This window comes from Cyprinodon tularosa, unplaced genomic scaffold (assembly GCF_016077235.1).
Source record: "Cyprinodon tularosa strain WSP-4 unplaced genomic scaffold, ASM1607723v1 ctg347, whole genome shotgun sequence".
NCBI lineage: Eukaryota > Metazoa > Chordata > Actinopteri > Cyprinodontiformes > Cyprinodontidae > Cyprinodon > Cyprinodon tularosa.
This window is the reverse complement of record NW_024039060.1, coordinates 23074-37512: the sequence shown is the minus strand read 5'-3', so window position 1 is coordinate 37512 and position 14439 is coordinate 23074. Positions and strand designations below refer to the sequence as shown.

Genomic DNA, 14439 nt, shown 5'->3' with positions numbered 1-14439 from the left:
TAAATCTTTAGAAGACCCGCTAATTGTTCACGCCCCTTCCGTGTCTCAGCTCTTGGCCACACACCCCTGAAGGGCGTAGCCAGCGAATCAGAAGGGAAGGTGGGCGAGCTGCACTCTAAACGGACGACGAGGTCAGCAGGTCTCCTGAAGATTGAAGTCCCACATTTACCATCTTCTGACAAACCTCAGCTGTACCGGTTTGAGCTGCTGGACATATGCAGACGTTTTTAATGCAACTTTACTGTGTTTTCAGTTTTTCTGAACTTTGCAATCCAATGCTGTCCCTGAGTGAACCGCTGTGTGCAGAAGGGCAGAGAGTAGCTGTCCAGGGATGCAGAAACTTTCAAACTTGAGGAAGGTGCAAAACAAACCCAAAGCAGGGCCTCAGGGCTGCAACTAATTATTATTTAGCAAATTGATTGAAATGTGGATTATTTTTCCGAATGATAATCAGAAAGCCTTTTCCACTTGAGTTCAGGATAGAACATATTGACAGACAAAAAACTTTTTTTTAAAAACTCAAATGCAACATTTTTAAAAATGTTTAACAATCTAGGTCTAATACCTGCTCTAAGTGGGTCGCCCTGTCAGCCAAAGGCATTTTACAGTCTCTATACTCCAGTTAACCATTAATCAATTACTAATTAACAATTTTAGCCAAAAAGAGAGATCTGGACAGAAATGTTGGGCTGCTATTATTCTGCACACAACTTTCTGCTACAGATGAATGAACAATCTGTGAAAATGGTTATTTTTACAAGAAATGAATGAATGATACATTTCCTGAATTCAACTATTTGTGTTTTTTTCACATTTGGATGAAGTGAGTGAGTTTTAGGCAGGCGCCTGGAAGGTCCACACAGAAGAAAGACAAACGGCAAACTTAAATGATTTGGTGTATTTCACCTTTTACAGATTAGTTGAATACATGCCTCTTACAAAACAACATAGATGCAGTTTGTCAGAAAAGAAAATCATGTGAGGCTGACATCATCATACCTGCATCTGCATCTTTATGGTTTATGGGACGTTTTGGGCAGCAGCGCCCCCTAATGCCTCAAAAATCTACATTTTTCTTGATTTCAGCAGGTAAATGAGACAAATTTACCACTGGAATAAGATGCTTTACCATTAAAATAAGAAAAAAAAATTTTTTTTTTAAGTGCATCATATCTATTCATCCTCCTACGACGGAGCATTTGGGCCAGGCTAGAGATTTTTTTTCTTCTATTTGGAGAATAAAGTCGTAAAATTACCAGAATAAAGTCATAATATTATGAGAAAAAAAGTCACAACTAGAATAGTCCTTAAATTAAGAGAAACAAGTTTTATTTTAAGACAACTCTTCCAAGAAGTGCTTTCTTCCCTATAATGAGGAATGTGGAGCATCATGTGAAGTAATACTTTAGCATCGGTTTAATAAATCAGGAAATCTTTAACCAGCAGCATCAAACTGGGCAGGATGTCAAAGTGGACTCAGGTTGCTGATTGGTGGAGCTGGTCTGACGTCATCTGCTGGGCGGAGTTCCAAGCTTTCTTTCTGAAACAGGTTGTTGTAGGATGACTTTATTCTCATAAAATAAAATAAAAATAAAATCTCTAGCCTGGCTCTAATACTCTTTCATCGTAATCCTCCTTCCATTGGCTCGTCATCTTCGTTTCCTGCAGAAATTAAGGGCAAATACTTTTGTTTTAAGAACTTTTTGCAGCGCAGGTGGGAGAGCTAGCTTAGCTTTCAACGGGAGTTGCCGGGGCAACCTCAGATCATTAGATGATGTGGGGAAACAGGATGGAGGCACTCACTACAACAAAGAGCTTTACATAACATCTGGAATTTATACATCCATACAGAGAATGATAGAAGAATCAGAGCAATAATTATACAGTTTATTAATAACCATGATTGATACGTCTTTAACTACCAGGAAGATTTCATATCAGTTTTATTCTTAGATGCTTCTTTTCTTCTCTTCATCTCATTAATCAGGGAAGTTGAATATTTACAGGGACTATTTTACAGCCCGCCAAACGTTCCTCGGTGCCGCCTAAAGTGAGGAGCGGCGGAGAGGAATGATCCCAGTGAACAGAGAGGATGGAGAAGCTGGGCGACAGCTGGACTCCGGAGAACAAGGATTCCTGCAGGCATCAGAGATGTGCCTCGGATGGTCCTGCGTGCTGCTGGCGTGTGCATGGGTCCCGCCGCTGAGCGGGACGCCACCGTTCGGGTTCCTACATCAGCAGCAGCTGTCCCAGCACCATCTTGAACTGCTGAGTGCACCCGGCCAGCTCCTTCACCCTCTCCGTCATCTCTCTGGCGGCTCCGGGAGACGGGTACTGCAGCGCCGCCGTCTTCGTGCTGATGACGATGTCCTTGAGTTTCTCACACAGCGTGTTGCTGCTCTGCGCCACCCGGGCCCGGACCTCCGGAGACTTGGCCTGCCGTGATAACGTGTCGCCGATGAAGACCAGCTTGTGCGCGCTGAGGATGACAAATTTACCGTGGGCCACGAAGATCTTTGGCGGCTGGTTGGAGTTGACGGCGGTGAAGAAGGCATCAATGGCGTTGGTGACGGTTGTGATGTTTTGTTCACACTGCTCCTGGTAGAAGAGGAGCAGCTGGCGGTCACCGTGACAGAGCTTGGAGGATGAACGCTCGCCGGGGCCGTTCTTGGACAGCTGATTGGCCAGAGGGTGATGCGGAGAAGGGACCCAGCCCGTGATGTCGTTGTTTATTGGCCGGCTGACTTCCTGCTCCAGCCGCTCAAACTGTTTGATCTAAAGAGAGGAAAGGAGCATCACAGTCAGCTGTCGTCACGGAAACAACCGCTGGGCTTCAGAGATCCGCTTCTTTCTGCTATTTTCCTCAAATTTTATCTAAATGAGATTTAAAAACTTAACAAAAAAAGGATCAGAATGAAATGAATCCATTAGGAATAGAATTATATACAAAAGTATTCACACCCCTGAACAGTTTTCAGATGTTTTTATGATAACATATTGTTATTATTATTATTAATCAAATCTGAAGCATAGCCAACCTTTACTCCGACACCCCTAAATAAAATAAAAAGCAGCCAAAGGCCTTTGGATGGCGCCAGTCAGCAAACAGAGTCTGGCTGTTGCTACGGCGAGTCTTCGGTAAATGTCAATTCATGTTTAGATCTGATATATTTTGTTGGGATCATAATTAGGGCTGCAACAACGAATCGATAAAATCGATAAAAATCGACTTTTAAAAGCGTTGGCAACGAATTTCATCATCGATTAGTTGTGTCGTGCGATTAATGCGTTATCCGCGGCGGCCGTCATCACATCCACTTGACTGAAACATGGGAAGAAGAAAAAAATACGGCAGAGCGAGCCAGCGCTGCAGGCGCAGTGTTGCCAACTCAGCGACTTTTCAGACCCCTCCAGGGACTATTTTTCAAAAAAGCGACTAGCGACAAATCTGGCGACTTTTTACTGTGTCACTGGCGGCTTTTGGAGACTCTTACGTGAAAGCATGTATCGTTCCTACTCTGCCGTGAGGCGCCTCCCCCCGCTCCCCAGGAGTCCCTCTCAGCTCTGCAGTCAGAGCTGCAGGATGTTTACCCTCAGCGTCCAGACTGCAAATGAAGCGCGCATGCGCCGGGATTGACGGCGCAAATTGATTACATTAATAAAAAAGCCTGCGCGAAAGCACCACTGTTATGATGCAGCACCTGAAAAGAAAACATGTTGGAGCCTTCGATGGCAGTGAAGAGAGCTGATCAGCAGGATGAGTAACCATGTATGTTTCATTTTAAAGTGGGGAAACGTAACGTTAGTTTCTCAGGTAGCTCATCTGATGCTTTCCTTACCGTGTTAGTAGGTTACAGACAGTGATAAGGTTGGCTACTTATTTTAGTTTTTCATTTGAATTAGCATAAGCAGCGTTTACATTTACTTTATAAATAAGTTAACTTGCAAATTATGAGGGCAAGGCTTTTAAAGTTTAAATCTTCTGGCAAAGATAAAGTAAAGAAGATCCTGCAATTTATGGAAGTAAAGCAGAATAAAATCCAGCAAGATCAGTAATATGTCAATTAATTATCTGCCACATTCCCATGTAAATTGGAGTCTTTGGAGGATGTGTTTTTTAGCACCCCTAGTTCTCTCATTTTTATTCCAAATACGATTTATAATTTGAATCACAGGGCTATTTTTATCTCTATGGTTCAGTATTTTCTCAAGTAGCAACTTTAACTGCTATACTTTCCTGTCTTAAAAGGCAGAACTCTTCTACTCTAAAAAAAAACTCATTTGTTGAAATGGGGGGACCTATTGTTTGAACCCCTTAGGGGCTTTAAAAAACAAAAATGTATTTTTTTGCGCTTTATGAAACAAAGTACCCTATATTTTGTGGATGTACAGCTACATTTCTCATGTAAGGTTGCGTAGTTTAAACAAAAACATTTATTTTTCATATTGCACCAGGACAGTTAATGAGCAACATGTACTTGTGTGCTTGTTTGTTCTGTCTAAAATGTTTATTTTGAAATAAAGAGGTTAATATAAAAAAAATGTTTTGTCTGATTCATCGATTAATCGAAAAAAATAATCGGCCGATTCATCGATTTTTAAAATAAACGTTAGTTGCAGCCCTAATCATAATCCTGATGAACAGTGGATGTTTGGAGGTGGAATTTCTCCCTTAAAAATGTGTTCAAACTATTTTTCCAGCTCATAAAGTAAATAAAGCCAAGCTGCTCTTTGCCTGGAAGCTACAGAACGGAACAGATAAACATCCGGAGCGCCGAGCAGCAAAGAAACTGGACCACAGTTTCATCCAGATTTCTGTGTTTGAGCGTTTCTTTACAACACTTGTGTTGTGAACGCAGCCTAAACGTTGATCCCATGAAGCTCAGAGAAAACCAGAGACTCTTTTTGTAAAACAAGCCTTTAAAGCCTTTTACCTCCAAACTAACATCAGCTCAACACTTTATGTTTAATCCCAGTTAAATAAAAACATTATTTTTTTTTTTTGTTATAACTTGCGATAAAGATGTTAAAGAGTCTAGGTGTAATGGAGACGGCGGCGGTGTGGGAAGGTGCTGTTCTTCCAGGGACCGGTCTGAACCTGTAGACATACCTGCTGCTGCTCCAGATGCGTCTTGTTGTGTCTGATAAGGTTTCCTTTCTCCAGAAGCTGCCTTTGGTTCTTCTCAAACTCCTCCTTCCCCTTTCAGATCAAAACAAAGTCGTTACATAACAGCACTTCCATCATGACTGGATGACCCCCGTTACTGTAAATACCCTCATCTTTAAAAAGTCTAAACTGAATTAAATACACATTGCCTGGAAATAATTGAAAGCCAGAAAAGTCTATGAACTGATTTATCTACTTTCCAAAAATAAGAGAAAATAATCTATTTTTGAGTCTCTTATTATTTAAAGGTCAGAAACTTCTTTTCTGTCTCATGAATGTTGGTTAAAGGGAGAAATGTCGCCACCTGGAGGTTAAAGCCGGACTTTCCTTACATGGTAAAAACTTTAGGTGAGTCCATATTCTCACTACCTGATCCGTACCATCAGCTCATCTGCAAGAAGATATTCATCCAGGTCGCCATAAATAATGCAATTATGGTAATAAAAGTTCTTATTTCTACCCATAAATCACTAAAGAATACTAAAACACATCTTTTAAAAATGTTTTACAACTTTTCAGAGACAATTTGATGCTATTACATTTTCTCCATTTAACAGATTGTCCGACATCAGACAATCTTATATAGTGCACTATATACCATAAGGCAGGGGCGGATTTAGGAAATTTGGGGCCCTAGGCGAAGACAGGCAGGGGGCCCTCTGAATTGCGAAGACGACACATAAAACAGACCCATTATCCAGATAGAAATATGTTAATAGAATAGACATCCATTATCTGCTCTAGGTTTTGTCCCTCTCTTCTTGTCCCTTTTCTTCTTGTTTTCCTCTCTATGTTTTGTACTCAGCTGACTTTTCATGCTGTCTCTAAAGGAATGAAAGATTTTTTCCAAGCACTAAGCTCACTTAGCTGATTGCTCCTTCCTGTGTTTCCAGAAAGGTAAAAGTAAATAACCCAGTCCTTCTTTTCACTGTAGACAAGCCAAGATCTGCTTCTCTGTTCTCCATTTTTCATTTGGATGAAATAACAGCTGCATGAATCATGACAGCAGACAAGATCGAGGAGAGCAGGAGGCGGGGTTACCAATCTACTTGCTCTGGAGAGCAGAGTTTGCTGCTTTTTAGAAATCGAAGATCTAGAGGGGTCTGAAAAGTGGCTAAATATAGCAATTAAAGCACTAAGTTGGCAACACTGCTCTTTGCATGGTTTGTTTTCAAATGGTTTGCTGCTGTCTGTTTGGACCTTTCTGAACATGTGCAGCAAATTGAGTCATTGCTGGTTCAGATCGGGAACAGACGAGTGATAAAACAGAAAGGATTTAAGTGCATTTATTTTATCAGAAAATACATTATTAACCTTTAACACATTATAGTTTAGTGCGCTTACTATTTTTAGGGTGGTAAAACAGTAATTTAGGTCTTTTTTACAAAGTAAAATGAAGGTGACCCGGATGTATATCTGGTTGATGATGAGCTGATGGACGGATCAGTAGTGACACATATAACTCCCTGTAGAAGCAGACACAACCAGACGATCCCAGATCCCCAAAAGCTCCACCTGATGGATCAGTCCGGCTTAGGGACAGTGATGTCCGCTGGTAGGAGGACAGAACTGGCCGTCCATCAGTGTCCTGCTTTCTCCCTCCTCCTCTAACTGAAATGGAGGGGATTTATTCTGCATCATATCAGATGCTGAATAAATCCCAGCTTTAAATGATGCTAGGTCCACATGGCCGTCATATGAGTGTAAAGTCTTGCTATACATGAGACAGAGAGCTGAGCAACTGAAGCCCAGCTGGCGGTTAAGGTCAGGTTACCTGTAAATGGACGTAGTCGTAGTCCTCCATCCAGCCTTCCTCTGTGACCTCGTACAGCCTGTCCACGCCATCCTCCTCCTCAGGAGCTGTAATTTTGGGTGGCGAAGGGAGGGGGCGGGACTGAATGTGCACCTTCTCCCCTCCCTGGTAGGTTCCGCTTCCTGATCCGGTCATGTGACCGCTGACGTCCCCTGGGATTGGAGGAAGGGGCAGCTGCTGCTGCCTGGTTGTCCTTTTAAAGAGCAGCGAGGCGTTACCGTGGAGGAAGGAGGCCAGCTGCTTGGCGTCGTCAGGGATGCCTCTCGCCGTCATGATCAGTCGATCCAAGTCATCGCCCCCTGGTGGCGGAGCGGATAGAGCTGTGGGGGACCACGAGATGGCGTCCAAGCTCTGACTGTGCCGAATCAAACTCTGAAAGACGTCCTCCATCTTTCCCACTTGCCGGCCCAGTTTGGTCTGCAGCGAGCGGTCTGTGGCCTGAGCAGCGTTTGTAACTGCGCCTCGAGCAAATTCTAGGAAGTCTCGAACGGTGGCTCGCACCCGGTCCGCCGCCTGGTGGATGGCGGTAAGGTTTCCCTCCAGGTGAGCAGGACTCCTCCAGTTCCCTGTGATGAATGACATCATGAGGGAAACGCTGGACTCCACGGCCTGCTGCAGCCGGGAGAGACGCTCCATGGCCTGATCCAGGTCCAACAGGAGCGGTTTTCCTTGGCTGGAACCAGAGGCTGGAAGAGACGAGGTGTCCCGGACAGGAACCATGTCCAGGGAAGAACAGGAGTGGTTGCTCCGCGTGCTTCCGGTGCTGGAAGCAGAAAGGCGTTTGAAAGACTTGGTCATCTCCTCGGTGTTGGACTGGGCGTCACGGACAACCTGGAAGACAATACGGAGATGATGATGTCACAGATTCTGACCTCTACAGGGAGAAGCAGCCATGAACCGATGGACTGTGATGAACATGTTTCACCATCCTGCTTCCTGCTCACTCTTATTTTCTCAAACAAGCGGATTAACTATTAGATTAATTATTGTAATAACTGCCAACTAATTAAGTAATTGATTTATGTTTAACTGGAATATAGACACGCTAAAACATGCTTATACATGACAGAGTGACACAGTTAGAATAGGAATTATACCAAGATTGTTAAAAAAAAAAACAAAAAAAAAACATTTTTGCATTTGAGAGAAAAAACTTGGGTGGAAAAGTTTTAGTTTCACCTGGTTTGATTTTGTAATAAAAATCTTATTGAAGCAACCTTTGGCTATCCGATTATTAATTGATTTATAGGAAAAAACTACAGAATAATCGATTTGAAAAATAATCGTTAGTTTCAGCCCCGGTAGCAATAAAGAAAAGCTGGCTTCATAGTTCAATCTCTAACGTTCTGCTCTCTCTACTGAGCTGCTGCCATCAACACCTTTGTTTCTAGATGTTGGAGCTTGGCCTGTTTTCCAGTGTAGTCCTGTTTCTCTGGAGCTGGTTGACAGTTACCTTTTGTATCTATGCTTCTTTTTCTATGTCTGCTTCTGTCTCCTTGAACCCCAGTCGGCCTCAGCAGATGGCCGCTCACACTGAGCCTGGTTCTGCTGGAGGTTTCTTCCTGTTCAAAGGGAGTTTTTCCTCTCCACTGTCGCTACAAGCATGCTTAAAGGGCTGGTTCTCCTCCTGCAGCAGTGTGTCGCAGATATATTTGATTTATGCCCAATGGTCTGCGTTATGTTATTCCACGCCACAACGCCAGAGGGCCAATCAGGAACTAGCTGTGGGTCTAGATACGGCCGAGAGGGTGAGGAAGTGGAGGCAAGTTTGTCCGACAACGGAGGGACATGAGGGCCAAAAAGAGCGGGGATCCAGGTGGAAAAAGGGTCCCAGGTTATCACGCACCTTGCTCTTCTAGCTGCTCCAACTTCACGAGTTGTTTTCCGCCATTGCGGAAAACAAACAAAACAGGCCGGTAAGGAACCAAACAGGAAATACGCAAAGTGTAGAGCGGATGTAGATCTGACCAATCAGCGGCCTCCGCAGAGTGTCTGCGGAAGGGGGCGGGGCATATCTGCGTTCACTGCGACACAAGTAGACGACCTGGTTAATGAGAATAAATCAGCCCTTAGTGTGAGGGATTGCTGAAGAGTCAATGAGTCGATGCAATCAACCGGTTTTCCTTAGATAAAAAACTTTGAATCAATCTGACTGGATGATCTGGTGAACTGGAAAGTGACCTGAGATGACATGATGTGAATTGGAGCTATAGAAATAAACTGAATAGAACTGAATCTGCACTGCTGTTATGTGCCAGTTACACCTTTTCTCAGTCTGTTATCTATTCACTCCAAATCACAGTAGAGGTTTTAATTTGACCTGGAAAATAATTTCCCAGGAAGATGTTTCTGCCCTCTGTCACTTCCGACCTAGAAATAAGAACATTCATCAGTTTTGTCTAAAAGTAAAGTTCAAATGAATAAAATTATAATCAGAACTTCACAGGAGGACAATCTGATGACTTCCTGTCTGCTGAGGACATGCTGCCCTCTATGGGAAGAACACAAGTATTGCAATCTCAGTTAATTATACTGACCACATAAAGACCAGCGTGGTCTGTTTTCTGGGAAAAAAACAACTGTAGTTAAAAGCCTTCAGCTGATCCAAAATGCTGCAGCCAGAGTTCTGATGAAAATGAAAAAGAGAGATCACATCTCTCCTATCCTGGCTTCTCTTCATTGGCTTCCTGTTAAATCCAGAATAGAATTTAAAATCCTCCTTCTCACATATAAAGCCTTAAATGGCCAAGCTCCATCTGATATCAGAGATCTGATTGTTCCTTATGTTCCTAACAGAGCACTTCGCTCTCAATCTGCAGGCTTACTAGTGGCTCCTAGAATTTCTAAAAGTAGAATGGGAGGCAGATCTTTTAGTTATCAGGCTCCTCTCCTGTGGAACCAACTACCAGCTTTAGTCCGTGAGGCAGTCACCCTGTCTACTTTTAAGGCTAGACTTAAAACGTTCCTTTTTGATAAAGCTTATAGTTAGAGTGGCTCAGGTTATCCTGAGCAATCTCTATAGTTATGCTGCTATAGGCTTAGACTGCTGGAGGACATAGGGACCCCTTTTTCATCATTCTGCTTCATTATATCTCTATAGTTATGCTGCTATAGGTTTAGATTGTTACCCACATGTTACTACATACATACTACAGTGTATTCATTCTTCCATCAAAGATATAAATTATACAGAGCTGGTCTCGGCGTGAACCAGGCCGGACCTGTAGGATGGACTGGACTCCGCTGTGAGTCTGTTAATTAAACACGATGATCCAAACCTTTCCATTGTTTCCAATCTCACATCAATAAGGAGTGAAGGATTTTATCTCTGGGATAACAGTAAGGGGGTCTGAATATAGATGCACACCCCATTTATAGATTTATTACAACTAGAAGTGTTTTGACTCTTTAATTTCTGATTCAGTTAGTGTTGATCTGCATTTACAGTGAAGTTTATGGCAGAGACTCTCACTCTAGAAACTCAGTGAAGGTTCCTCAACATGTCTTCACCCAACCAGCCCTGGATCCTGGATCCTCTGTCCTTTAGGTTTTAGATGCTTCCTAGTTTCAACACACCTGACTCTGATAGATGGAGGATAAACAGGCTGCTGAGGAGGCAAGAAAAGCATTTTTCTGGACACCTCTAACAAAGAGGACCTCTGACTGAGACACGTTTTCTGCAGGAAAATGTAATGGACCACAAACTTCAGCTACCTGTGGCGGGACGTCATAGATGTACTGGTCTCCCCGCTCGCCTCCCCTGTCCTCCCGTTCCCGTGGGAAGTCATAAACATCCTGTGCGGGGGCTCCTCCAGCACGCAGGGTGGCGGGGATGTCGTAGATCTCCTGCGGGGCCTGGCCGGCCGCGCCTCTCTCGCCCCGATGATGCTTCTCGCCGAGGATCGGCGGGGGAACGTCGTAAACGTCTTCAGGGATTGGCGGCTCGTCGTCGTCGCTGGCGTCGTTGTGCTGGTACTGGCCAGGAGCGCTGGGAACGTTGTGCTTCAGCTTGGCGAAGTGGGGGGGCACGTCATAGGTCTCCTCTCGGATCAACTGACCATCAGGAACGTCTTTACTCACCGAGGGAGGGAAGTCGTACACCTGGAGACACAAACATGTGCTCAGATCGTGGCTGATCATGGGACACATGCTTGGTAAATATTCACCAATCTAAATCCTGATTGGAAAACACAATTTCCTGTCTGTTTCTGTAGAGCTCTGCGTTCATTTGGGTCACTAACGGTTAATCATTTTCTACAACAGAACCATGTTCAAAGTCTCACCGTTTGATGGGGGTTCTTCTCTGCCATCGCTGGGGTGTCGTATATGTCTTGACCACCAGAGGGCCCCTTGACCACCATAGGAGGGGTGTCATAGACCTGAGCACAGAGGAAGACATGTTGGAGCATGAAGCTGGAAACACTGACAGATTTAAACCTGTAATTAATCGCCATGGTGACCAGTTCAGACTTTTCTCTATGTGAAATGTCATCAAGTGACAAAATGAGCTGAATCCTTAAATCCTCTCCTTGATGGTTGGATGTTGGTCCTTCTACAAATTGTTCCTCATTGCAAAAAAAACCTGAAATCTAAATAAGTCATTTTAATTTTCTTAAATAAGTGAGTTTGTTATTGGATTGAGGAGTGAGACACTTTGCCAATAGAACAAGATGATTTACATTTAAAATAAGGGGGAAAAAATGCTTGTTTCCAGTGCATATTATCCAATTATCTTATTTTAAGAGTAAAAATACTCATTCCATTGGTAGATCATCTAACCTGCTCAAATTAAGGGTAAATACACTTAATTTAAGACATTTTTACTAATTTCTAGATAATTTTTGCAGTTTCCACTTTACCTTCACTATAAAAACGATCTAGAAATAAGTCAATATTTATTAAATTAAGTGTATTTAACCTTAATTTGAGCAGGTAAATAGGATGATCAGACAGCTGTCCCAGCATGCACTGCTGCAGCAGCAGCTTCCAGGTTAGCGCTCACAGAGCTCAGAGTATTAAGTTAAAACTTCTCTTTTCTGTTGCTGATGTTCAATAAAAGTACGTTTTAAGATCATTTGAGGCGAGAAAATTATACTTTAAGCTTCACTAAATGGCCCATTTACTGATTTAGTGCGTAATTTAAAAGAAGTTCTGATGTTTAGAGGACTGCGGCAACCAGCGGAGCTCCGATGGGTAACAGCAGTCAGGGCTAACGCCCGTCTGCAGCAGCCAGGGGACATATTAGCATTCACTGCGACACACACGCAGACGACCTGGTTTCTAAGTATAAACCAGCCTTAATGCAGTGGGTGGATTTCCCCCACAGTGGCGGATCAACCTGGCAGACATGTTCTGCTTCATGCTGATTCCTCTCATGGAGCTTTTTGAAATTAAAGATATTTTCAAACCTCAATGCTGGGAGTTTAATTTAAACCCATGTTTTAGTCTCTTCCACGTGTGCATCCAGTAAAATAACTGTAATAAACAGCCCATGCCGCTCTTCTAACTGATACTAGAGACCGTTTCTATTTGCATGTTTTCTAAATTAAAACCAGGCTTTGTTGGGCTGCTGTATAAAACCTGGAACTAAACAGACCATTGATCGGAATCACCTCCACTGGTTTTAGAAAATCAAAGCTCCGGGTTCCTGAAGGGCATCTGCAGCAGTAACCCGGATCACTGAGCGAGTCACTGACCTGGGTGCTGAACTGCTGGCGGGTGGGCGGTACGTCGTAAATGTCCTGCTGTGCCGCTGGCTGATGTCTTGGCGGGACGTCATACTCGTCCTTGTCGGCGTTCACTGCGTCGTACACATAAACCTGTCCGACTCTTGTGGGGACGACCACCTGCAGCACAAAACAGAAGCACCCAGTTTATTCCGGGAAACAGAGAACTAGAGCAAACAGATCAGACTGTAACCCCCCATGACCTCCTGCCACAATGCAAACCTGGAGAGGTTAGAGTTAACAGCCAGACCGTTTGGACAGAGGAGAGTTTACTGCGGTCATGCTGATGAACAGCGTCTCCACAGAGAGACAAATAGCCAATAACAACAGAGCAGGGGTCCCGTCAGCGTCGGCGTGGGAACCAGGCTGGCCTATTGTCTGCCTGTTTAAACTGGGGGTTATATGGCTGCAGTGCAGAGTCAACTGGTCAGCCTGGGAAATAAGAGATGGACCAGATCTTCTTCCTCGTCTTCAGACCAAACTAAGTTCATCCATGAAAGATTTAAGCATCTCTAAATGGAAATGTTTATTTGCTTTGTGCTGGAAAAGAGAAAAACTTTTCTACCACACCGGGAGGGTAGAAATAGTGATGATCGAGGACTTTTTGGTGTCACTGTTTGATTTGTTAATATATAAAACTGCCATAAGCTCAGAGCCGAGGGTATTTTTCATTTTCTATTCAGAACAACTTAATCACAATGCAAAAATAGCAATCTAAATAAGTCATTTTGTCTTGAATTGAGGTAAGTGAGAAACTTTGCCAATGGAATAAGACAATTTTCATTTAAAATAAGAAAACACAATTGGATTGTCTTATTTCAAGCACATATTATCTAATTACCTAATTAAGAGTAAAAATACTCATTCCACTGGCAAACTATTTCATTTGCCTACTCAAATTAAATAAACTTAATTGAAGACATTTTTTTACTCATTTCTTGATTTTTTTCCCCCCAGTGTGCTGCTGCTGCTGAGTCTCGTCTGTTTCTTTATCTCCTCCTTTAAACCAGCAGATGAAGCTGAGGAACATTCATGAACAGATCTGGAAATGCTTCTCCTTCAGCATTCATCAGAAAGAAGGTGTCTCTATTTCCCCAGCTTTATTCTATTTTGTCTTTTGGAATAATATTTTTAAAATAAATGCTTTAAAGCCTAAGATCTAATCTAAGCGACGTGTTTCTAATTTATTTATTTACGTTTAACAGTCCTCCTGTTTATCACTGTCAAAAGGCTTTTAACATGATTGGCAGCAGCTGGCTGCTTCCCAGATCCCTGCCTCACTCACATCCCTGATTCTAAACCATGGTTATTGATTGTGCCCCCCCACAGAGAAAACACACACATTAAGAGACGAAAATGAAGTGTGTGTGAGAGAGAGAGACACAGACTTTTAATCTCTCAGGGAACACAGCCGTGGATCAATGGTCTCCACTGGAGAAACATCTTCATCACACCATGTGTCTGCAGCTGAAAGTGTGTGTGGGTGTGGGTGGGGTGGGGTGGGGTGTGGAAAGATGATTGGCTTCTATGATCAGCCTCGGTTCTGACCCGCCTTTGGTCTTTCTTTAAAACTAGGTTTAAAATCCAAAAAAACACAGCATGAAAGAAAACAGCAATAATCCTGGATTATCCATTTCAATTCTATTCAGTTTATTTCTATAGCTCCAATTCACATCATGTCATCTCGAGGCACTATACAGTTACACTAAGCATGCTTGTAACGACAGTGGAGA

The 14439-nt window shown here is 43.1% G+C and overlaps 1 protein-coding gene across 1 annotated transcript; it reads right to left on the bottom strand.

Annotated features, from left to right (window-relative positions):
• Positions 1 to 1307: 1307 nt before the first annotated feature.
• Positions 1308 to 12847, bottom strand: bcar1 (BCAR1 scaffold protein, Cas family member; the record flags this gene model as incomplete). Its single annotated transcript, XM_038294875.1, has 6 exons — positions 1308 to 2775; positions 5111 to 5200; positions 6942 to 7811; positions 10695 to 11081; positions 11264 to 11359; positions 12677 to 12847. Coding segments are annotated over 6 exons (2160 nt in total), but the record flags the coding sequence as incomplete, so codon positions are not given.
• Positions 12848 to 14439: the final 1592 nt, after the last annotated feature.